The sequence below is a fragment of the Dama dama genome, chromosome 23 (assembly GCF_033118175.1).
Source record: "Dama dama isolate Ldn47 chromosome 23, ASM3311817v1, whole genome shotgun sequence".
In the NCBI taxonomy this organism is placed as follows: domain Eukaryota; kingdom Metazoa; phylum Chordata; class Mammalia; order Artiodactyla; family Cervidae; genus Dama; species Dama dama.
In genome coordinates, this window is record NC_083703.1 from 48,475,446 (window position 1) to 48,501,637 (window position 26,192).

A 26,192-nucleotide genomic window follows, 5' to 3' on the forward strand; every position below is an offset into this window, starting at 1 on the left:
GCCAAGACAAAGTAAAATTATATTTTAAATGAAGTTGAAATCATGAGAGACAAGAAAAACAAAAGCAACTTTCTGTGGCTTCTTTAGCCTGTGACATTTACTAAATATCTATACTTCCTGTGGAAACCCATGCCTCATGGAGACCATTATTTGTCCTCCAGGAACAGGACTGACCCTGGGTAAAGTTTCAAAACAGATCTCACTAACCTCTTTGTATCCTCACTCATTATAGTGTTTCTAAATTTTTCAAAAATATTAATTTTTAGGGCTTGAAAGTGAAATATTAGAAATTTTTTATTCATTATTATGAATTTCTTTAAATATTCTAATAAATGAGAAACACAGCTTAGTAGTATGTACAAAAAAATGTGGCCTAGCAAATATCCAAACATTGTAAATGCCAGTGAACATGAAAGTGAAAGTCGCTCAGTCGTGTCCGACTCTGTGATCCCATAGACTCCATGCAATTCTTTGCGACCCCATGGAATTCTCCAGGCCAGAATACTGGAGTGGGTAGCTGTTCCCTTCTCTAGGGTATCTTCCAAACCCAGGAATCAAACCCAGGTCTCCTGCATTTCAGGTGGATTCCTTACCAGCTGAGCTACCAGAGAAGTCAGTAAACATAATTGAAAGAAGGAAAGAAAGTGAAGTCGCTCAGTCGTGTCTGACTCTTTGAGACCCATGGACTGTAAGCTACCATGCTCCTCCGTACATCGGGTTTTCCAGGCAAGAGTACTTGAGTGGGTTGCCATTTCCTTCTCCAGAGGATCTTCCCAAACCAGGGATCGAACCCAGGTCTCCCACATTGTAGGAAGATGCTTTACCATCTGAGCCACTAGGGAAGTCAAACATAATTGAGTAGTTTTTAAAAAATAATCTAACATTTGAATTTAACCCAACAAATGCTACACAATGCCATAGTTTTAATGTTCTCAAAAATAGATCATAACAGACCAGCCCCCTATTGGTTGAATGTCCTCCCTAATAATGATCCCCCCATCTAGTATTGCATCAGTCATTCACTCAACATGCCCTGAGCAGCCAGCATGTGCCAGGCTTTTTCCTAGGTGCCAGGAAAAATACAGAATAAAATGGGCAAAACCCCCTGATCTCATGGAGCCTGCACTCAGCTGGGAGAGGTAGGCAGTAAACAAATAAGTAAAACAAGTGTGCTATTTTACTGGTGATGGTAAGTGCTTTGGAGAACAAAAAATAAGGAGAAAGGATAAGGAAAGCTGGCAAAGTGGGAGGGGGTAGTTCTGGGAAGACCTCACTGAAAAGGTGGTATTGAATCCACAGAAAGCACCAAGGGTGAGGCAGAAGGGTTCGTGACATGTTTTAGGAAGAGCACAGAGGCCTGTACAGCTGGGGCACATGGGTGGAGAAGCCAGAGGGATAAAGGAAGCCAGATCATGAAAGACTGGCTGAATGAGATGGGAGCCAGTTGAACATTTTCAAAGTAGAGTTCTGACATGACACAACTACACACTTCAGTCTCTTTCTGGCTGCTCTTTGGAGGATGGACTATAAAGAGACCCGAGTAGGGGCAGGAAGAGCAGTGAGGTGGACATTCATTTATCTACCTGAGGGATGCTGGTAACTTGTAGCAGCAGCATTAGTAGTTAGAGCTGGAAACCCGCAGTTAGAGTCTCTACTTATTTCCAATCAAGAGTCTTCAGGATATTCTAAAGATCAACCAGTGGAGTAAGAGAATAGAGGAGTTGAGGATGACCCCAAGACTTGTGACAGAGTAGTCAGAAATAAAAAAGTCGCAAAAAGTCAGACTCCAGGTTGAGCCCAACCACATAGAAAGAAACATGGCCTGATGCTGAACTCTGTGAATCTCTCCCGACAGAGGTTGAGAGAGGTCCTGAGATTAAGGCAAGGCTGAGCTCATGGGAGCAGGTAAACTATATTAGTTGTGGATAGTTGAGATCAGCAGAGGCAGTCAAGTCACACCCCAAGATCAACACCTCCTTAATCACTGAAGTTGGATCAAATGCTGTCAAGAGACAGAGATAAAAAAGACCCGTGCCCCTCCCAGGAGTTCTGGAAGACCCTCCCACCACCCACTTTGCAGTGTTCACAGGAATGTCCACTTCAGCAGCCCCACCCCCACTCCAAGAATATATTTATGGGAGTTATTGTTTCCTTGTAGAGCAAGAGCACAGTTGGCCCACCAAGTGGGCCACAACCCATAGGTATGAGCTGAGGGACACTGAGAAGGCTCTTCACTGAAGTGGGTCCCTGGGGAACCTCTCATTGTGTCTGACATTCTATTCATGGATTGTCTCCCCTTGGATGTCTCTAGGACAGGTTGCTCTGAAATGGCTCCAGGAGTAATATTAGTTTAGTCTAGAGCCTCCTAACATTCATTAGTGCTTTGTAATAGCACATTTTATGCAAATTATCATTTCACTTTTAGAGATAAAGTCGTGGGATATTATCAGGTCCTGGGACAGGATGATGATGAAGCTGATAGTCTGGATGCATAAACTGAAGCAGAATGAAAAGGAGACAGAACATGGTCCCCAAGTTACTGCCTCCTAGCCTCCCAAAATTCTCTTTGCACCTCCCTTTCATGTAGAGGGGCAGGGAGAAATGGAAAATAGGCTATGGAAACAAGAGATTCAGGGGCTATTGACTGATTTGGTTTTTCGATGCCTTCTCTGAGGCTTTCATTACTCCTTTGTGACTTTTTCCCTTAAATCAAGATGTAGCAGCATCCAAGAATACCCATGTGTGAATTTACCTAGACCAGAGGGTAAGAACTTGTGTGTATAGCACTTGGTCTCTGAAATACTCTTGTTTTCTTTCTCCCTCCATATTTCCACTGTTAAAATGGTGTCCAGAGTATCACAATAAAACACTGACTTATTATGCAAACAAACCATTGCTTTAGCTTTTGAAGAAATATTGTCTGTCCATTTCATGCTGTTTTGGGTGAATTCAGAAGTGGGAAGCATTCAAGTTCACTTTTCAGTGACTCAACCATTTCCCTTGAAGCAACTGCTGGCCCTCCTGCTCTGAACTTTCTTCAACCTCTCCTTGGGCTATAAATTCAGCAGGGTCTTTTAGATGCCCCTTTTACCTCCTCTTCGACCTGTAGGCTAGAACTGGCCCAAGACTGCAGTCTGATGAACCCTGAGACTTCTGCTTTAGTCTGTAGGACCCAGGTATCACTTTTCCCTTGGGTCAAATGTCTACAAGGTTTCTTTGTACTTTCCTAAGTTAGCTCTGAAATTAGCTCTTCATTGTATTGCTGGAGAGAAAGGACCAAATACAGTAAGTCTTCCAATATTTGTTTTCATACCTGATAGGATAATATGCCTTCTGAAAGACAAAAATTTTAAGACTGGCCCATCCATTGGTAATTTACAATTTTAGGCAGTATTGTGCTTATATGGCAGGTTAACATTGTTCAGGGCTGTTTTCTTAGCTTTGTGAGTGAATGCAAAAGAAAGGAAAGGCAGCTAGGAAAGTGGGAAAAAAACATGGAGAACAACCCTTTAATAAAATGAATAAGAAATGGCCTACTATATGTATATATACATGCTACCCAGAACAAAAACATGGTCAATTACATCTTAGGAAGTTTCTGATTATGCGTATTTACTTAATAGTAATGGCTCCTTGAGGACCATTATGAATTACTGAGAAATAAAATATTCATAGATATAAAACTGAAATTAGCCTACATGGATTTTTTTCTGGAGAATACATTTTTGTAGAGGAGAGGCCTGCTTGGGAGCTGGTATGCTCTAATATTTGCCATAAATAATTAAAAATTCAGCATTAGCAAAAGAATGCCTCTTCTCAGAGAAAAGAGAACTTGTTAAGTCCAATAGGTTTCTTAGAATCACAAGGGGAAACCAACTTACATTTCATGACTCCTGAGGGTGAGCACAGAGAGAAAGGCCAGAGAGAGTACCAGAGGGAGACTTCAAAACAGTCAGCACAGGACTGCATCTGATTTCCAGTATCAGACATGCTGACCTGAAGTTACTGTGAGGACCACTATTTCTGGTTTGTTGCTAGAAATTCCACAAATTGAAATACATATTTTCAAATGAAACCAAACTTAAAAGAAGTCCCTATGAAGAATGTCATATAGAGCAGGAATTTTCAGGAAAAGAGAAGAGTCTCCTGGACATTAAGACATCAGAGATGGAAAGAGGTTGCTCTTAAGAGGTGGAAAGAACCCAACAGAACAGGATGCATGTCCTGACATCTTAGTGCAAGTACTGGAGGAGGGGGAAGGTCATGCAATCTATGTGCTTCCTCTAGGGACTCCACTCAAACTCCTCAACATTCACCCCAACATTTTCTGCCTACTTTTGGGCTTGACAGAACTTCAAACCTCCTTCAATTATTAGTCCAATCTTAGGTGCCCTGTAGGAGGAAATGGCAACCCACTCAAGTATTCTTGCCTGAAAAATTCCATGGACAGGGTAGCCTGGTCGTGGGGTCACAAAGAGTTGGACACGGCTGAGTGACTAAGCATGTCTTAAAAACTGTGATTTTTCTCTTTCAGTCTGTACCCATCTGTTTTTATATCTCAACGATTCTTCATGATTTCTGGTCCCATCAGAGCATTCCCCTTTATACTGCAGTACTCATGTGTGTAAACAATGTGCAAGCATTTTTCTACCCTATGTTACACATAAACCATTTGAACTTGATGAACTTGGAAGGTACACTGAGGAAACATCTTCGTTCTTTTTTTTAAGCATTTCTGTCAAGGCTGCCTTCCTGATCCTTGGACAATATCTCAGGCAGAAACAATAGCTTTTCATTAACTCTGAATCTTTACAATAGTCCAAACTTCTATTTTTCACCCAATTCAAAGCCTCTCTATCTCCCAGCTGCTGCCTCACCCAGAACCAGTCATAAGGAAGAGGTAAGTACTGGCCCTTGCTTCTTTCTTTCTTACCATACCCATCCCTTCAGCTCCTGTTGGTTTGGAATGAAGTGGAAAACGACTGAGATAGTGGAAGTGTCAGAGATGGCCACCATCATCTGTGGTCCTCTCTTGGTTTTCAGTGCCCTCTGTCATGGCACACCTCCAGATGCTGGCTGATCCTTTCCCAAGGGACCTTTGCTGATTCTTCAGAGTCCTCCATGGCAACCTCCTTACTCCCCCAGTCCCTGACAGGTATGATGCTCTCTGACCTCTCACAACACCTCTCAGCTACCATCATCAGCACATCCCAGGGATCCCCTTGCTCCTTCAAGCAGAAGCTTTGGGGGATAACTTGAGACCAGTAACATTTCACGGAGTTCACTTGGCCCAGGGAAAATCGCTGCATGTGCAGATGTTCTAGCCACTGTCCTCTCTCCCCAGCTCACCATTGAGGCTATGCCACCTGGCCTCCTGCTCACTTCACTCTCAAAATCCTGGGGCCACCAATTAAATTGCCCTATGATCTCCTTCCCATTCTCCTCTAGTGGCATTGGAGGAAGTCTATGGGTTTCTGCAGTTCAGCAAGCATCTAGCAAGGAAATGAAATGTCAGTCTCCCTTCCTGCATACAACCCCACTTTATGTGAGCTGTTTTTTTTGCAGCCCCTGACTTGGCAGAAATAGGAAGAAGCATCACAAAACAGTACAAGGCTCCCTGAAAACTCTCTTCAAAAACAGTCCTTTCTCTAACCAGTCCCTTTATAGTTTTGCATTTCTAAGTTTGTACGTGTAGTCTTCCATTACATAGTGACACCCACTCTGCTAGTTCAGTCTTGTAGAAATGTGACTGGCTCCTCTCTTTGAAACATGTGGGTACTTAAAACCCACGTTACCTACCTCTGAGGCTTCAGCCAATAATCAATCAGACATAACAAGAAAAATGTTATTTAGGTTTGTGAATATATGTGTCATTGTTCAACTTTTCCCAAAAGCAGACCTTGAAATAAAGACTTGATTTCAAATAACTTATTCTGTAGATAATTCCATGAAACAACAATGGGGAGTGGAAAAGCAAAACAGGAAAAGAAAGTCACCCATATATAGCTTGCTATCAAAAACTTCCACTGTGTGTAACTAAGCTCAGTCTTGCTGGGAAGCTCTCAGAGCCTATGCGGGGAGCTGAAGGAGCTGTGAGTCTGGGGATTTTATATATCTCACCTTTGGGTGAGGGCTGCTCCTGGGGGCCTCAGTTCCTCTGCATTTTCAGGTTGCCATTTGCATAGAACTGTTGGCTCTGGTAACCAGAGAAAGCCATCAGGCAAAGAAATGCAGATTTTGGCCACTGGAAATCAAAGAAGTGTGCTCCAAAATGGTAAGAATGAGGGAAATCAAGGAAATGGGCAGAAAAGTAGTAGTGTCTGCTGCTGCTATGTGTGTGTGTTTGGAGGAGGAACATGTGAAGACCAGCAAGCACCCTCCATTCTAAATCCCTACCATGTGATATGTTACTAACTGTAATAGATTTGTCAAGAGCTTAATGGTCTTATCAACTCACCAGACCCAAATTATAGTTTTCCCACCTAGTCCTCAATATCTGTTTCTTGCATACTCTTCAGTATATAGACAAATAAGTACACTTGTTCATCTAGTACATCCAATTTTCTGCAAACTCCAAATTCAAGAGGAACATTCCCTGTTCTGTCACACCTGAATGGTTGGAGCTCGGTCTCTTGACCTTTTTTGGGAAATGTTAATTTTTTAAACAGTCCTCCAAAAATTTGGTCCTTTATTTCTACAAAACTAATCATGGTTAACTCCATTCTGAAACACAGCAGAAAACAACTACACACCCATTAATTTCTATAGCTATAAAATGAACTAACATTTAATAAGAGAAGTGTTACTTTTTTATTAATATGTATCTTCTTACAAGCTATATGGATTTATATTACCCATAATGTAGTGGGTTAAAAAAGTTTCTTTCTTACTCTTAAGATGAGAATTTGGTTTGTGATTTCTTAATTATGTCAAAGTGTGTTAGGAATCTGACCTGACATAAGAAACCGGGTACTAAATGTGTTGTAGGATCAAATTATCTAAGGAAAACTACTTATTGACACGGTACCCTCTATTAGGAAAAAAAACCCCTTAAAGTCACAGATAAATGTTTATCTTATTGACCACAAACACAGGGAATCCTGTAGATGTATATCTGCAGGGCAGCAGGTTCCATGGTAATGTCATTTTCACAGCATGCCATGCTCTCTCCCCATCCTCTGTAGACCTGGAGTCTCCCCTCCACCTCTCTCATCTTTACTCTCTGACTAGTGAACTCTGCTAGAGCTGGCAGAGGAGTGTCCTTTCACCATTAATGTTGGGACTGACCCTGTAATCTGCTGTAGTCAATGGAATATGCATCTACCACAGTGTTTGATACAAGCAAATGAAATGAATTAATAAATTTTGAGAGAAAAATCAACATTCAGAACCTGAACTTCTAACCTGTGATTTTGATGTATATGCCTTTTGTTCAGCCTTTGCTTTCTGACTCCTTCCTTGCAAACTATATTTTTTAGTCTCTGTTGTCAGTCATTCCCAGTTATGTTCAGCCACTAAGAGGTACTTGGCACTTAAAGAGAGGAGAAGTCAGGGTTTTTCTCCCCATTTCTCTTCTGGGAAGGAGAGGATGCATTTCTAGCAGCGGCTGCCTCTCTTCTGTGATTCTAGCTCCCACCAGACTGCCCTTCCTCCGTGACTCTGTGGCCTTCATAGACTGTAAAGGTTTCCACTCCTACTGGGTGGTCCATGTTTTTGGGGTCTAGCAAAAGGACACATCTTTTCTTTATTCTACCATTCCCTAGGGGCATACCAGCTGCCTGCAGCTAACAGTCTTTGGGTTTCCTCATTTTCTCCTATATGCTTTTCAGCTTTTCTAATCCCTATTTTTCCTAAATTAAACTCCTTCTAGTAGTTTCATTTTACTAGCTGGATCCTGATGGGTAACCTATTTCAGGAGTCATGTACCAAACTATGCTTTTTTCTAAAACCTGGTTTCTAAGGGTTTGTTTTCCTCCTTAATTTTTCTTTGAGAGCATTCCTGAGAAATGTTTTTCCCTGTAGCTTCTTTTCTTTTCCCATGGTGATAGTATTTTTTACAAGTTCAGATAAAATTATATCCAGAACAATAACAGCAATCAAAAAACTGTCAGTCCACTATTGTCATTTGTTCCCAAATCAATTCACAGATTAAAGATGTTAGTTGTAATCAAATTGATCTATAAATTTGATACAATTCCTATCAAAATCTTAACAGATTTTTTCATGAAAGTTGAAAACTGCTTCTAAGATTTATATGAAAGTGCAAAGGGCCAAGAATAACTAATAACTTTGTAAAGAAACATAAGGGGGGAAGAACTTTCCCACCAGATATCAAGACATATTAAAAAGATACGATGAGATGGGGAGGGAGGTGGGAGGGGGGGTTCAGGATGGGGAACACATGTAAATCCATGGCTGATTCATGTCAATGTATGGCAAAAACCACTACAATATTGTAAACTAATTAGCCTCCAACTAATAAAAATAAATGAAAAAAAAAAGATATGATGGTAAAGAAAGTGTGGTATCGCTTCAAGAACAAATAGACCCCTGAAATGGGACAGATTGTTATTCTAGAAGAGTCCAGAAACATATCCATTAACATGCACATATGAATTCTAGGTTTTTTCCAAAGTTTTTTTTTTTTTCCCACCTACACAGCAGGTGGGAAATATGGTCATTTCAGTAAAAAGAAAAAAAACAAATTCCCAGAAAAATTTGGTGCTGATATTTTTTTAATTAATTTATTTTTCATAAGGATAATTGCTTTACAGAATTTTGCTGTTTTCTGTCAAACCTCAACATGAATCAGCCATAAGTGTACATATATCCCCTCCCTTTTGAACCTCCCTCCCATCTCCCTCCCCATCCCACCCCTCTAGGTTGACACAGAGCCCCTGTTTGAGTTTCCTGAGCCAGAAGCAAATTCCCGTTGGCTATCTACTTTACATACGGTAATGTAAGTTTCTGTGTTACTCTTTCCATACATCTCACCCACTCCTACCTAGAATCTATTATACAGAGTGAAGTGAGTCAGAAAGAGAAAGATAAATACCACATTTTAACAGATATATACAGAATCTAGAAAAATGGTACTGAAGAATTTACTTACAGGGCAACAGTGGAGAAACAGACATAGAAAATAGACTTATGCTTTTTTTTTTAAAGTGGGAATTCCTGGAGGTCTACAGGTTAAGACTCTGCGCTTCCTGCTCAGCCTCCCGCCCCAAAAGTGACCATTCCCCTATTTCATAGGATGTTTCTAAAGCCCTTGTTCATGAAGAAAATACTGATTTCCTCCGTCATCCTGCTTTGAGAGAATTCATGAGAAATCTTCCGCGCCCCCCACCTCTGCCCTGTACATGTTAATCTAAATGTCAAAAGCAAAAATAATAATATAAAAAATTTTAATAGGTTATAAAATAATGAGAAAAAAAGAAAACTCAGTCTGAATATAGGAACTGGCTATCGGCCAGCTACAATAATGAAGAGATACATAGCTTCCCTGGTGGCTCAGATGGTAAAGAATCTGCCTGCAATGCGGGAGACCTGGGTTCAATCCCTGGGTCGGGAAGATCCCCTGGAGAAGGAAACGGCAACCCACTTCAGTATTCTTGCCTGGTGAATTCCACGGACAGAGGAGCCTGGCGGGGCTACAGTCCACGGGGTCGCAAAGAGTCGGACACGACTGAAGCGACTAACACTTTCACACACAAACACGTTTCCAGATACGGAGCTTGGCGGCTGGGGTGGGGGGACGTTGGGGGGTTTGGAGGGGCTGGGGAAGGCGGGAGGCGGGGAAGATGAGACATATATTTGGACAACCTCAGCAGCACTCGCTCCTCTCCCCTCTGGACTCCTATTTGAGCTACCTCCCCTCACCCTTCCACCCTTTCTGCCTAACTCCCCACCCGCGCTGAAGACTCAGAGCGCCGAGGCGACTGCACCGGCGTCTTCCTACTTGCGCCTCCGCCCCCGAAGGCCGTTTCGTGACGTCAGAGCTGAGCGAGGGGGCGCCGCCTCCTGGGCGCCAGCCCCTCCCAGCCCTGCGGCCCTGGCTTGCCCTTTAAAAGAGCATGCGCCAACCGCCCCACACCGCGGGAACCAGGATACGAGGTCGTTTGCCCGGAGCATCTTCATCTCGCCTTCCGTCCCCTTCTCATTCACCGCTTCAACTGCTATCCTCTTTTCCGCGCAGATTTGGACAAGCCAGGCCATGCAGCCGGCCGCCCTTCTCGGCCTTCTGGGTGCCACGGTGGTTGCAGGTGAGTGGGCGCGGCTGGCCGTTCAGCACCGCGGACAGCGCCAGCCTCTGTCTCCTTGGCAGTTCTGGGCATCTTGGCTGGTGGATACTGGGAGAGAGGGAGGGTTGAGTGGAAGGTCTCTCCCTCCTGATTGAGGGTCTTAATTTCTCCCCTTCCCTGAATATTTCCCTTCAACTGCCCGCCCCAACATCTGACTTGGAAAAAGCCAGAGGACTTCCTAGCTCATGTCTAAAATGTCACATCCTCTCCATCTATTTAGAGAAATGCTGTTATAGTCTTTTTCTGTATCTGCAATTAAGTGTTTGGCTTTTTAAAGCCAGATGACCACGGAGAGACAGGAGTACACCTATTATATTAGTTGGCAACTGTATAATTTCTATGACTGTTATTAATATTATTTAAACATAATGAGATAAAGGTAAATCTCTTATGTATATATGTATATAAGATATATCTTTTTTCTTAACATATATGTTAAGAAATGACACATATGTATGTTCATTTATCTACAGGCTTAATGTAATATTTTTCTGTATTTTATATTTCTGTCTCTAGGCAGAGGTAATTTCACACTCAAATTAATACATCTTTAAGTTATAAATGAAAAGTGCAATAGATATTTTTACTTTTGTGCTCCAGAAAAATAGTGTGTGTGAAATAACCACAAAAATATTTTTAGAGTACTGAAAATAATTGTTTTATTCAATTTGAGAGGATGCAATTTTAAGCAGTAGATATTTGACAGTTTCTTTATGTGTTGAAAATTGTGGGATTAATCTTTCAAACTGCTCTGAATCTCAATGATCTTTGGAGATTTGGGCAGGGGGAAGTGTGTGTGTGTGTATTTGTGTGCTGAAGTCACTATGAGTTCCACTGAAAAGTCAATATGCTGCCACCAGATTAAACTGGAGGGTTTTTTTTTTAAAACTGTCTTAATGACCTCATAGAATATTGTTCTTATCTAAGATTGAGATTTCTAACTAGAATTGAAGCATTGCCATCCATGAATATGAGGGTTTCATTGACAGTAATTACTGGATCCCAGATGTAAAGAGAAGACAAAAGCCAGTGGTAATTTTTTTATTGCAAATTCAGAATTTTCAAAAAATTCTTGTCACTCCTACAAATTGCCTACAAATGTTCATGATTTAATTGAAGAAAGCCAAATAAATATTTAGAGTCCTTCCTGGTGAAAAATATTTGCAGAAAGGAATTGCTTAATAGGCTAAATCTGTGCTATACATTGTGCTATAGACCACAAAAACAATGTCATTTCTGAGACTTATTTACCTACGTGTGTATTAGTCACTCAGTCGTGTCTGACTCTTTGTGACCACATGGACTGTAGCCCACCAGGTTCCTCTGTCCATGGAATTTTCCAGGCAGGAATACTGGAGTGGGTTGCCATTCCCTATTCCAGAGGATCTTCCCAACTCAGGGATCAAACCCAGTCTCTTGCATTGCAGGCAGTTTCTTTACCACTGAGCTACCAGGGAAGCCCCTATAGTGGTAAAATATTTATTGCTCTTTTTCAAGATAACATTTTAAGAAGGGTTTATATTTTAATATCAACTAAAATCAAGATATTCTTTAAAAAAGTTTTTTGCTGAGCTATAATTCACACACCATAAAATCTATACTTTTTAAAGTGCATAAATCAGTGATTTTTAGAACACTCACAGATTGTGTAACCATTATAACATTTCAGAACATTTTCTCTCACCCCAGGAAAAAAAACTCTATTCCCCATTCCTTCCTCCTTCAAATGCTTGGAAATGAGACATGGTAGCCTTCAAGCAGAGTTTGTTATTTACCAAAATCACAGGAATCCTGCAGAAACCATCTGGTTTATTTCCTACCATTATGAGCTTCTGGAAGGAGATCTATACCTTTCTACAGTAGTTACTATGCATCCTAAAAATTAATATGCATTCAGGAGCTACATGCTATTCATATTACACTAGGTGAGATGGTTTCTGCATTCAAAAGAGCTTGCTTACTGTATTATTTTATAGCTGTTTTATTTTCACTCTGGGATCAAACCTTAGTTTGTTAGTCTTATTTGTTGTTCTTGTTCAGTCACTCAGTCATATCCAACTTTTTGCAACCCCATGGACTGCAGCACCCCAGGCTTCCCTGTCCTTCATCATCTCCCGGAGCTAACTCAAACTCATGTCCATTGAGTCAGTGATGCTATCCAACCATTTTGTCTTCTGTCATCCCCTTCTCCTACCAAAAAGATCTTAATGACCCTGATAACCACAATGGTGTGATCACTCACTTAGAGCCAGACATACTGGAATGCAAAGTCAAGGGGGCTTTAGGAAGCATCACTATGACCAAAGCTAGTGGAGGTGATGGAATTCCAGCTGAGCTATTTCAAATCCTGAAAGATGATGTTGTGAAAGTGCTGCACTCAATATGCCAGCAAACTTGGAAAACACAGCAGTTAGACTTATGGAATACTAATATTTTGGAAGTTATTCTCAGATTTACCATGTGATATTATTTGAAAGTTTTTCTGCTATTTGATTACTTCACTTTTATCATAATCATTGGGTTTTCTTTTGTGCCCCCTAAATCTTAACTTATACATAAATAAAATAAGCTATGTCAGGGGTATCAACATATCTTTGGTTATTACTTTGTTGTCACAGATTCTACTGAAAGAAATACAATGGAACTTAGATATCTCACTAGATGCATAATATGTTTTCATAAGGAGATCTGAGTTCCATCAAAAACACATCCGAAGAGCCTCAATCAGGGAAACAGGACTGTTCTATAAAAACAAACATAAGTTACAAATTATTTAGAGTCACTAAAGAAAAATATTACTCTGCCCCAAATAGTTAATAATAGCAACTATTATACATTTGTAGGGGGAAAAAAAGAGAAAAGCTATCAGCAAGAAAATGAATTACCAAAGAAAGTTTAGTAAAGCTAGAATTTAAAAAGGCACCTTCTAGTTTATTGCAGGAGTAATTCTCTCAGTTATTTCTTTTCAGGGGATTTCCCAGATATCAGGTGGAAAGAGTAAGTGCTGAAGTAGGAATGTTCTCAAATAACAGTTATTTGGGGGATAAAATAATGGCCCAGCATATTGGACTCTGAATGTCAAAGGTGGCCATCCAGAGCTTGTCTGAACTGCATTTCAGGAACATCATGGGGTCATACCTTGTTAGCCACCTCTCAAATATTTTACCCATGATTTTAATTTAACACATTGCATTACTTAAGTTCCTTGAAACAACTGAAGTAGATCCCAGGCTGTGCTTTGATAAGGAAAATTCACTAAGGTAAGTAAATGAAATAGGAGTTTTATTTCTAAATTGAGTGCTATGGTTTGACTAGGGGGAAGCAAAGAGACTTTGAAAGCAAATATTTGGGAAGGAAAGGTCAGGTTGCTGGTAATAAGCAGCTGCATTTGAATAGCTTACATCTCCGATGTCTGAGAGTTTTGCTCTTGCTCCAAATAGCTCTTCACTTGTTTCAAATTCCTGGAAGAATCTTTTGCACTGAGCTTCTCCAGCCATAATAACTGGAAGTGTCAGGAGAACTATGGAGATGGGCCTATATGTAAATGCTTTGAACTCCTCCAGTGGAAAGGGCTTAGACAGAACAAAATCAAAGTAAAATCAAAGCAACTGAAAAAGGCATTGTAAAATTAAAAACACCTGAAGCGTTTCCTAAGAAGACAAAAGCACCTCAATCATGGGTTTAAAATAAACAGAATCTCATAAAATTTAATTTAAACAAATGAAAATTTATCTTTTTGCAATATCTCATGGACTTCTGTTAAACACTTATTTGCATGTGCTCTCATGGACTTGGTGCTGTCTGCTAAAATTAGATACTTTCCATGTTCTTTACCTGGATGCAGACAACATGGGGGAAGGGAAGCAACACCGATACAGCTGCATAAGCATGCTTGTCTAAGAAAAGACTTGGGGTAAAACAAGGTAATTAATTATATAAAATAATCACAACCATGTTTTTGTAAAGGAAGTGAGTTTCAGGGAAAATATTTTCTTGGGGACTGAAGAGGCAGAGGGAATCACATATCTTTACCCATTTTGAGTAGGCAGAAAGGTTGCAGAGGGCACCCTGGTTTCCTTTAAACTAGGTTTGCTTTTAATTTTTTTTATTGATATATACATAGAAAACTGCATGAATCATAAGTGTACAGTTTGGGCTTCCCTGGTGGTTCTGTGCTAGAGAGTCCACCTACTAATGCAGGAGATATGGTTTTGATCTCTGATCCAGGAAGATCCCACATGTCTCAGAGCAACGAAGCCCATGTTCTGCAACTATATTAAGCCTGTGCACCACAACCAATGTGTCCTTGCGTCCTAGAGCCCATGCTCCACAAGAGAAGCCACCACAATGAGAAGGCTGAGTACCACAAATAGATAGTAGTTCCTGCTCACTGCAACTGGAGAAAAACCTACCCAGCAACAAAGACCCAGCACAACCAAAAATAAATAAATAAAATTATTTTCAAAAAGACTTTTTTTTTAAAAAAAGAAAGATCCCACATGCCACATGGCCAAAAAAATAAATAAGTATACTTCTTACTGAATGTTTCACTCATTGAACACACCTGTGTAATCAGTACCCAGATGGAAAATAGAACATTGTCAGCAGCCCAGAAGGTCTCTTTCTGTGGATTTGATTTATACTGGATATAAGATGGCATTTATTTCCAAATCTTGTCTACAACATGTTAAGGGAAAACAGCTGTGTCTGTGTATGTGTGTGTGTATACTTGCAACTGGGGTGATTCTGGTCCCTGAGGCAGACATCCCCAACTGTATCTACCCTGCTCAGCTCTGACTCTGCTCTGCCTTCCAAGTAACATGCTAGGGGTGGGGTGATTTTGTGAATTTGCAGACACACAACTTCCAAAAATCAACTCACATCGTTTCCCATTCCTTTTCTCCTTCAAAGCCGTCAGCTCTATGCCAGTGGACATCAGGAACCACAATGAAGAAATGGTAAGTTGAAATGGAATTCTGAAATCTAGACTTTTACCTAGACTCTGTATTCTCCCACTCATTAGCTCATCAAACTAAACAAAACAAAAAAGAAACAACGATGCGGAAATGGGAGTAAGTGATGTCTCTCTTGCCTTCGTTTTTTTACCTTCTTCCTGGATGTTTTAGTGCCCATGAGGATAGCTGTCATCACACCATTTTCCTTCTAATCTGTTCAGAAATGGGTATTTCTTTCTTTCTCTGGATAGTCTTGACCCAGTGCCTTTTTGCATTGCTCTGTGGAGAGGCCTGGGAGGTTTCAGTACAGACCTTGTGAATGTATATTCCTGATCCAAGGATTCTGCATAAGTACAGGTCACACAGTCAAGCTTCTCTCAACAGCAGCTCTGGGTTAAGTAGTCCATCCCAGTGACACCAGCTTTGCCAACCTGCTTTTGGGTTCCCTCCTAGGTGACTCACTGCATCATCGAGGTCCTCTCAAATGCCCTATTGAAGTCCAGCGCTCCACCCATCACTCCGGAGTGCCGACAAGTCCTGAAGAAGAGTAAGTATCCTCCACTGCAGGAAATCTTTGTCCTTTGAATAAGGACAAAGATTTGTCCTTTTTCCTGCTCCCTCCATTTCAACTTCCACTTTACTTCCCTATGACCCAGGGTTGTGATGCAATGGGACAGGTGCAGGCTCAATCAGTATCTGGGGAGATAAGCTATGGCTTTTAGTCCTTGCTATGCCACTTAATAGCTAGTGTTACCATGGGGAAGACCCCTTGCCTCTCTGGGCGTATATCCTCAAATTAAATGAGGGAGTTGAACTCAATGACAGTCTCTGAGATGTTTATCAGTTCTTAAATTCCTTGGTTTAAGAGTTTGGAATTTTAAAACAGGCTTTTATTTAGTGGAGGGACGTATGGGGAATGCTTGTTTGTGATTAGACAGAGGGGAGAAGTGTTGAAAGATAAAAGGATAGAAAACAAAAGTTATGCTTCTCTTTGCTTTCTACTCTCCTGACAATGAGGAGTTAGAAGCTTGGAAAGGTGACTGGGAAAATTTTGGCCGGTTTATGTAACAGATTGGTTAAGCCATTTTAATGCATAGTTTATTAGAATTTGTGTGTGTGTGTGTGCGTGTGTGTGCATGCATGCATGCTCACGTGCAACCCTTGGCAACTCCTGTCAGGCTCTTCTGTCCATGGAATTTTCCAGGCAAAAATACTGAAGTGTTTTTCCATTTCCTTCTTCAGGGGATATTCCTGAACCAGGGATAGAACCTGAGTCTCCTGCATTGGCAGGTGGATTCTTTACCACTGCACCACCTGGGAAGCCCATTGTTAGAATGAGTGGTACTACCAAGTGGTGTCAGGAGTTTCAGGCCTGAGAATTGGAAGGGGTGGGGACAGACCTAGAGCATCCAAAAAGTCAGAGTGATGCCCTTCTGAGTATAGACTGGGATGTTTCTCTGCAAAACAGCTGATGCTGAAAACAAAATTTGAACAGTGATACAACCAGTATCCATTGGGAGTTGACTTGAAGAGACAAATTTTACAAAATTATGCATCTCTTTTATCATAAAGTCAAACTGATTCAAAAAAATCCAAAAAGCTTTGCTCTCTTTAACACCTTTCTCTGCTTTTAAATTTTGAGTCAGGCTATGAACATAAGATTTTATTTTTCTTTTCACCTTCAAAATCTCCCATTGCAAGATAATACTCTCTTTCCATTGCTGCACATGAGGCCCCATGTATAAAATATATTAAAAAAAAAAATATTAGTGACTAACCAAAAGAGTAACCTGGGGGTCTCTATTCACCACTGGGGGCTTCAGGATAACCATAGGAGGTGTGGGAGCTTGAGGCCATAGGAGCCACATGCACAGTGGAAGGAAGCTTCCCTACCACTCCCAGCCTAATACTTTTATGAATTTCTCCCCAACTTTCTCTTCCAGCAGTTACAGGAATGAGCTTGTTTGAATGAGCTTATTAACCATTGCAGGGAATGAGTGAAAGCAGGGTGGGTCTCCTGGCAGGGACTAAAATCTGCTCCTTTGGGCCAACCCATCTTGCTCTCTCCCTTCCCCTTTCTTTGTTTACCAGATGGATGTAGAAGTTCTGGGTCTGCCAGACTAGGTCATCAAACAATCATCATTGCTTTTTGTTGTTCAGTCACTTAGAAGAGTTATTGATTGTAGGGCAAACTGCTGTTAACTGCCAAGATCAGATTCTTAACCCTCAGGTAGGATTCTAGCTTTTGCTCATCATTGACTGTGTCCTGGGTTTTTTTGAGGTCTCTTGAGAGATCCCCAGGAAAACCAGTAAAAATCAAATGACCCATGTCTATCAGGACCTTAGAGACATCACAGCCAGAGAGCCATTGAATACTGAGATCAGGAAAATTTGAGCTCCTCCAGGGTGGCGGAGAGGAGAAGGCAATGGTACCCTACTCCAGTACTCTCGCCTGGAAAATCCCATGGACAGAGGAGCCTGGTAGGCTGCAGTCCATGGGGTTGCTGAGTCAGATACGACTGAGCGACTTCACTTTCACTTTTTACTTTCATGCATTGGAGAAGGAAATGGCAACCCACTCCAATGTTCTTGCCTGGAGAATCCCAGCAACGGGGGTGCCTGGTGGGCTGCCGTCTATGGGGTCGCACAGAGACACGACTGAAGCGACTTAGCAGCAGCAGGGTGGCGGAGACTCAAACACCAGTTAGGGCCAGACAGACAGATAACAGAAAGGAGTAAAACAGGACAGGAAGTGACTCACAAACTGGAGGATACATGCCCCTTCTAAAGGGGAGTAGATTTTTTGCAGCTTCAATACTATTGTGAGAGAAATATGGATTCTTTTGAGACATCTTGGGATTTTTCACAATAATTTAAAAGTTGGATTTTTTGAGCAATATCTCCTGGCATTTAAGTATTGCCTCTGACTTCAGATTTACTGAAAATGTTATTTGGGCCAAATACAACTCACCTCTGGGCTACCAGTTCATAACTTCTGTTGACTGAAAAAAAAAAATCACAACCTAAAAGTTGAGAATTATGTTTTATTCCATGGACATATTGAGGACTTAAGCCCAGGAAACAGCCTCTGGGATAGCTCTGAGGGACCATTTTGAAGAGGTAAGGGAGGAGCCAGGATATATAGGAGTTTTTGCAACAGAAACCAGGTAATCAGAACTTCAAAAGATTACTGTTAATTGAAGATAACTAGACATCTTAAGTTAATGAATTTAGCACTTTTCTACATATAGGAAGATGCAAGAGTCAGCGATTATTGAAGTCATCCCTTGGATATGTACTTTTATCTTATTTTTTCCTTCCTAAATCCCCTCTGGGTACACAATTAGGTGTGGCTGATGACTTGATGACAATAACATCCTTTGTTTACTGACTTGGCAGGTGACATTCTTTGTCCACACTTCTGTCCTATTCTGGTTTTCTCTCTCACTGATATGTCTTATGCTTATCAGAAAACGAATGGAGTTTTCTGCCAACTAGATGGACAAATTCCTTCATGTAGCCTCCCTCCCGTCCCCAGACCATCTCCATCTCCACTCCTACTCTCTCCAGCACATCTCTGGATGTGCTGAGCAAACGAACATTTGGGGATTAGAGAAGAATCATTGTTTTATGGTTTGAAGAGAACTTAGGGAATTCATGGTCCAATTTAACAGGTATAAAAATCTATTTGACCTGGTTTATCTGGTCCTCTTTGCCACATGACAGTCAGGAAAGGAAAGTGCATTTTTCCCCTTTTTACTTGAAGCAAGAGTGAGCTTCATACCTTCATTTTCAGATTGACAAAACTGTATGCTGCTAATCACAGTCCTCCTCATATCTCAGCTGAAGGAGCTAAAAGCTAAATTTAGGAAGAAGTGCTAAGTCTCAGGCAAGCTGCTATAGGCAGCATACATTTAACCAGGAAAAAATAAAAATAACTCTCTTCCTTACCAGCAGGTAGTAGGAAATGGGCCACACAGCCTGTGCCCAGGGAAGCTGATATCCTGTTTGAATGATGTCAGTATCTGCTCAGATCCTCCCTGCTTATCTGTGCCTACCTGGTCAACCCTGCCTCAGTGTTGCACACACCATCACTGGCTCTTAAAAGGCAGAGGCATTGGTGAGGAGCTAGCTCTCAGGTATCTGGGTGTGAATGGTCAGGGACATTTCAGTTGCCTCATAAAACATGAGAATATTATTATGCCAGACTAGGCTTTTAAGCAGAGAGAAATAGACTGCTTTCGTGGACATTTTTACAAAACAGACCAATTTTTTCTGTTTTGCAAATGTCAATTCAAAATGACTCATCAAGAGTTGTTCAGTAGAAATACCATGTGAACCACAAATATAATTTCAAATTTTCCAGTAGCCACATTAAAAAAGTAAAAAGAATAAATAATAATAAATTTAATAAGTAAATGATAATACATTTAATTTTGTCCCATTTATTTTGTCAATATAATTTTTATATGTCCAATATATTTATAATATATTATACTGTACATCCAAAATATTATCATTTCAACATATAATCAATATGAAAATATGAGACATCTTACATTCTTTTTTTTAATCTGAAGTATCTGACATTTTGTCACATCTTACATTTATGGCATGTCTCAGTTTGGACCAGCCACATTTCAAGTCCTCAATAGCCACAAAGGGTTGGTGGCTCTCACCATGGATGGTGCAGAGGTCAGCCCATAGCCGTGAGCGGCCTTGACTTCAGTTGTTCTATCTGAACTCAGTGACATCAGCTGAAATCCAAGCCCTCCAAGCTAATAACTCAGTGTTAACTGCATTATCTCCTTTCGTGGGATGCCCTTGAGTTAAGGGACTTCCCTGGTGGCTCAGACGGTAAAGTGTCTGCCTACAATGCAGGAGACTCGAGTCCGATCCCTGGGTTGAGAAGATCCTCTGGAGAAGGAAATGGCAACCCACTCCAGTACTCTTGCCTGGAAAATCCCATAGACAGAGGAGCCTGGTAAGCTACAGTCTGTGGGGTAGCAGAGAGTTGGACACGACTGAGCGACTTCACCTTACCTGACCTTATCTTAGTAAAGAAGCTGTCAACAAATAATGAATTTGAGTCAGTGTAGTGAGGTGGATGAACCTAGGGCTATGTTATATAGAATGAAGTAGGTCAGAAAGTGAAAAACAAATATTGTATATTAACATATATATGGAATCTAGAAAAATGGTACTGATGAATCTATTTGTAGGGCAGGAATAGAGATTCAGACATAGAGAATGCACTTATGGACACAGCGGGGGAAGAAGAGGGTGGGACAAATTGAGAGAAGAGCATTGAATGATATACATTACCAAGTGTAAAATAGATAGTTAATGGGAAGTTGCCATTTACAGCAGGGAGCTCAGCCTGGTGTTCTCTGATAATCTAGAGGGCTGGGATGGGGTAAGAGGTGGAAGGGAGGTTCAAGAGGGAGGGGACATGTGTATACCTGTGGCTGATTCATGCTGATATATGGTAGAAACCAACACAACATGGTAAAGCAATTATCCTCCAATTAAAATTAAATAACTTAAAAAAAGAAGCTGTCAACATTTGGAAAAGATGAGAGAAAACAATATTCAGTTGAAATATTTGTTACACCATCTACTGTTACTGTTGACTTGTGCCATACAAAGATAACTCAGTTTACTGAAGTTCATTCTCCACATTTGAGAACAGGAGGGGCAGATGGGACCTGAATGAGGGAAGGATATGGTCCCTTCCACTGCTGTGCAGTTTTCTCAGGGAAGAAATATACACCCTGCTTATCACCAAATATTAAGTTATATTGTCACTTACTACTAAGTTGCATTTATACAGTTGATTGGATAATTAAAGTCTGATAAACTAAGAGTCAGACAAGTCTGAGTGAACAACAACAAACTAATAAAGAAATTTAATCCTCTGTTGAATCTGATATTTCCCATTTTGGCTATTTAACTTTACTTAGCTGGGTTCTGGAGAAGGCAATGGCATCCCACTCCGGTACTCTTGCCTGGAAAATCCCATGGACGGAGGAGCCTGGTAGGCTGCAGTCCATGGGGTCACGAAGAGTCGGACACGACTGAGCAACTTCACTTTCACTTTTCACTTTCACGCATTGGAGAAGGAAATGGCAACCCACTCCAGTGTTCTTGCCTGGAGAATCCCAGGGACGGTGGAACCTGGTGGGCTGCTGTCTATGGGTCGCACAGAGTTGGACACGACTGAAGTGACTTAGCAGCAGCAGCAGCTGGGTTCTAGTGGGAGATATTTACACAATGCTAATTTTTAAAGGTTTACTTAGAGTAAATTTGGAAAGAATGGTCCTTAATTACACCTCTCTGAGCCTCAATGTCTCTGTAGTCACAAGGAGGTTGCACTACACAAATTCTAAGGTTTCTTCTGGTTCTAAATTCTAACATTTTATAGAATTTTTATAGTATTTTATAAACCTATATTTGAGTTTCAGTTTGGTCACTGAAAGATGCTCAGGTGATCCAGTGGTTAAGAATCCACCTAACAACGCAGAAGACACAGGTTTGATCCCTGGTCCTGGAAGCTCCCACCTCTTGGAGCAACTTAGTCCAATACACCACAACTACTGAGCTTGTGCTCTGCAACAAAAGAAGCCACCGCAATGAAACACCTGCACACCACAAGGAAGAGTAGACCCCCAACTCACTGCAACTAGAGAAAGCCTACAGGCAGCAAAGAAGACCCTCCCCCCCAAAAAAAAAATGCAGCCAAAAAAAAAAAAGATGCTTATTGGGTGTCATGAAAAAATAAATATGTAGAGTATTTATCAGATTTAAATACAGCTAAGGAGTTTTCATACCATTTCTTTCAAAAGTAATCTTTAAAAATTAACTTAAAAATTTACCCAAGGATTTTCAGGATCTTTAGGGTTTGTAGTGATCACTGAGGCTGGTGCTTACTGAACCACAAGCAATTCTGAAGTGATACTCTTTTTTATTTTCATTATAGATGGAAAAGATCTCAAAGATGAAGAGAAAAGTGAAAATGAAAACACAAGGTTTGAAGTGAGATTGTTGAGAGACCCAGCTGACACCTCAGAAGCCCCCGGGCTCTCCAGTAGGGAGGACTCAGGGGAGGGGGATGCCCAAGTCCCAACAGTAGCAGACACGGAGAGCGGTGGGCATAGCCGAGAGCGGGCAGGCGAGCCCCCAGGAAGTGAAGTGGCCAGAGAAGCAAAGACACGCTATTTTAAGAGCGAGGGACAGAACAGGGAGGAAGAAATGGTAAAATATCAGAAAAGGGAACCTGGGGAAGTTGGCAGTGAGGAGAGACTGTCTGAAGGGCTGGGAGAGGCACAAACGGCTTTTCTCAACCAAAGAAACCAGACTCCGGCTAAGAAAAAGGAGTTAGTGTCCAGATATGATACACAGTCTGCCGGGGGCCTTGAGAAGTCGCACAGCCGGGAGAGGAGCAGCCAGGAGAGCGGAGAGGAGACCAAGAGCCAGGAGAACTGGCCCCAAGAGCTGCAACGCCGCCCGGAGGGCCAGGAAGCACCCGGAGAAAGCCAAGAGGATGCCAGCCCCGAGGTGGACAAACGGCGCTCGAGGCCAAGACACCACCACGGGAGGAGCAGGCCTGACAGGTCCTCTCAGGAGGGGAATCCTCCCCTCGAGGAGGAGTCACACGTGGGCACGGCCAACTCAGGGGAAGAGAAAGCCCGCCATCCAGCCCACTATAGGGCTTTGGAGGAGGGAGCCGAATACGGGGAGGAAGTGAGGAGACACTCAGCTGCCCAGGCTCCCGGGGACTTGCAGGGGGCACGATTCGGGGGCAGAGGACGTGGAGAGCACCAGGCTCTAAGACTTCCCAGCGAGGAGAGCCTAGAGCAGGAAAACAAGAGACACGGCCTCAGCCCAGATCTAAACATGGCGCAGGGGTACAGCGAGGAGAGCGAGGAAGAGAGGGGTCCGGCGCGGGGACCCAGCTACAGAGCCCGGGGAGGGGAGGCGGAGGCCTACTCCACGCTAGGCCTAACAGAAGAGAAACGGTTCTTGGGTGAAACGCACCACCGTTTTCAGGAAAGCCAGAGGGACAAGGCGAGGCGCCGCCTACCAGGCGATCTGAGAAATTACCTCGACTATGGTGAGGAAAAGGGTGAGGAAGGAGCCCGAGGGAAGTGGCAGCCTCAGGGAGACCCGGGAGACGCTGAGGAGAACAGGGAAGAGGCTAGGCTTCGAGGCAAACAGTATGCTCCCCATCACATCACTGAAAAGAGATTAGGGGAGCTACTCAATCCATTCTACGACCCTCCCCAGTGGAAGAGCAGCCGTTTTGAGAGAAAAGACCACATGGATGACAGTTTTCTTGAGGGTGAAGAGGAAAATGGGCTGACCTTGAATGAGAAGCATTTCTTCCCAGAATACAACTATGACTGGTGGGAGAAAAAGCCCTTTGAAGAGGATGTAAACTGGGGGTATGAGACGAGAAACCCGGTCCCCAAACTGGATCTAAAAAGGCAGTATGACCGAGTGGCCGAACTGGACCAGCTCCTTCACTACAGGAAGAAGTCAGCTGAGTTCCCAGACTTCTATGACTCCGAGGAGCAGATGAGCCCACGACACACAGCAGAAAATGAAGAGGAGAGGGCTGGCCAAGGAGTTCTGACGGAGGAAGAGGTATAGTGTGGGGCTTCTGCTTAAAACTAACTTCAGATAGTTAATGTTAGTATGTTATGTACAAGATTATCTAATGTTATGGGGAAAATGATGGGAATTAATTACCATGAGACTGTAGACCTAGTAAGGGAATGGTAGAAATCTAGGTTTGATTTCTACCTGGCATCTAGCCGTTGTCCACATCCCTGTCAACTTCCTCCCACTGCAGTGCTTCTCAACCTCAGCCACACACTGTCACCACCTGGAGAGCTTGAAAAATTACTGACATTCTGGGACCCACCCTCAGAGATTCTGTCTGGTACTGGGTGCTGCCTGGGCATCAGGATGTTTTAAAGCTCCCAGGTGGTTTCAGTATTCAGCCAAGGTTGAAAACCACTGACCTAGTGTATTCTCCTCGGTCATTTGACTTTTCATCACTATTTCCTGGGGTAGGAAAGAACAGATGGTACAGAAATTAGCTGCTTTGTTCTCTCTTTATCATCTCCTAGCCTACAACATTCAGATGTCTACATCTGGGAGAAGTAACATTACCAGAGCGTTACCTTCCTTAACAGTGTTTTTGTTTTTTTTCTCCCAGTATTGATTATGTAGGTTGGTGCTTCCCAAAGTTGAATGTGTATCAGAATCATATGGGATTTCTAGCCTTAGAGTGTCTGGTTTGGTACATAGGCCCCAGGTAGGGCCCAAGAACCTGTATTTCTGATAAGTTCCCTAGTGATGCTGATGCTGCTGGTCAAGGAACTGTATTTTGAAAACCACTGATGTAGGCTATCTTCTATAGCCTCTAACAAATCAAAAACTCCCTTTTCTGTTCATACTCCCTCAGACTACAAAAAGGTAGGTTGTTTTTTGATCTGGGACCTCATGCCTCCACTTTTCTGTATTTTCTAGGAAAAAGAACTTGAAAACTTGGCTGCGATGGATTTGGAACTACAGAAAATAGCTGAGAAGTTCAGTGGTAACCGAAGGGGCTAATGGTCATTAGAGTAAAGGGCAGATTTTAAGAGAGCCTTCACATGATCTGTTACCCACCACTTCACTGAAAGACCCCATTTATTTACCTAAAGGCAGAAAGTAGAATTTACTTATCCAATGTTTGACACAATTGGAAATGTCTTTAATTTTTGCCAGAATGCTATTGAAAATATGAATAGCATGACTTGTAGTATACTCTTGATCAAAAAGTAGATATATTAACATGCTTGTGACAATGACTGTGCTACTGTCCTTGAAAAAATGTCTTAGTTTGAAGTAATAAAAGATTCACCTGAGGCCAAAAGCGTCCTGTTCTCAGCTTCCCTTGGGCTAACATGAAGGAGTCTGACTTTCAGATCCATTCTTAAGTAAATTCTAAAATACAGTACTAAGATTTGTTGGTTTGTTGGTCTTTGGATGCAGAATAGAAAAGAAAAAAAAAAAGGAAACGAGCAAACATCTGAAATAAAATGATCCTGTGGAGAATATAAAGAGAAAGAGATCAGGAAAAGGCATCTATTCCCCTGGGCTGGAGAAAGGTTAAATAGGCGTAAAGAACCTGTTTCAAAAATGATTATAAGACATTACTTTTAAAATCCTATTACCTGGAGAGCTCTGGGAATAGCTGGCCCGGAGTCATTTTTCAGGGCTGAGGAGAAAGTTTGGATAGTGGGAAGAACTCCCGACTGGGAATCATATCCGGGCTAGGCCAGACAGATCCTTGATTTCTGCTTGATTTCTGCTCTTTAAGAAGACAAGGCTCTGACTCTGTAGCTGTGTGACTTTGGGCAAGTTACTTTCCCTCTCTGGAGCTCAGGTATATCAGTGAAACAAGGATATCTGTTCATTGGATTGTTATGAGGATGACTGAGTTTATGCAAAACACTCAGCATAGTGCCTGGTGTAAGGCAATGGTGTAGGAAACACTGGCAGCTAGCATTTCTATGGCTGCAGCTTCTCCCAGCAAGACTGACAGACAAGACCTATTCTTCCTTTTACTTGTCATCTCATTCCTCACATATGTTGGCTTCTGCTTGGTTTATTACTACTGTTTTGGTAGTTGAGGGAAAGAGTTGTTTTCTGGGCATCAACCATGACTTTTATTCATCTGGAAGGCCTGGTTATCCTCCTCTTGACTAAGTCAAGAATGGCCTGTGACTCAGCCAGATTATTCTGAGGTTAACTCTCGGTAACACTTTTATCATACAGATAGCAAGCCAATCAGTGTGATGAAACTGACAGCAAATTGTTCTAAATCTGGGCACACACTTTTCAAAGGCTGCTTATTATCTCTTTAGGGTCCTTTTTTCTT

The 26,192-nt window shown here is 41.9% G+C and overlaps 1 protein-coding gene across 1 annotated transcript; it reads left to right on the forward strand.

Moving 5' to 3' along the window:
• The first annotated feature begins 10,087 nt into the window (after positions 1-10,087).
• On the forward strand, positions 10,088-25,174 carry CHGB (chromogranin B). The gene is made up of 5 exons (XM_061125772.1): positions 10,088-10,265; positions 15,216-15,262; positions 15,713-15,806; positions 22,239-23,905; positions 24,797-25,174. Exons 1-5 carry the CDS (start codon positions 10,217-10,219, stop codon positions 24,878-24,880), a joined length of 1,941 nt encoding a protein of 646 aa, XP_060981755.1. The 5' UTR covers positions 10,088-10,216; the 3' UTR covers positions 24,881-25,174.
• The last annotated feature ends 1,018 nt before the right edge of the window (positions 25,175-26,192 follow it).

What these genes read in the sequence shown, in the direction of transcription:
- CHGB (XM_061125772.1), top strand. Translation starts at nt 10,217, where the DNA reads ATGCAGCCGGCCGCCCTTCTCGGCCTTCTGGGTGCCACGGTGGTTGCA. An exon ending in GGGTGCCACGGTGGTTGCAG is followed by an intron (nt 10,266 to 15,215) that starts GTGAGTGGGCGC and finishes TCTCCTTCAAAG; the next exon opens with CCGTCAGCTCTATGCCAGTG. An exon ending in CCGACAAGTCCTGAAGAAGA is followed by an intron (nt 15,807 to 22,238) that starts GTAAGTATCCTC and finishes TTTTCATTATAG; the next exon opens with ATGGAAAAGATCTCAAAGAT.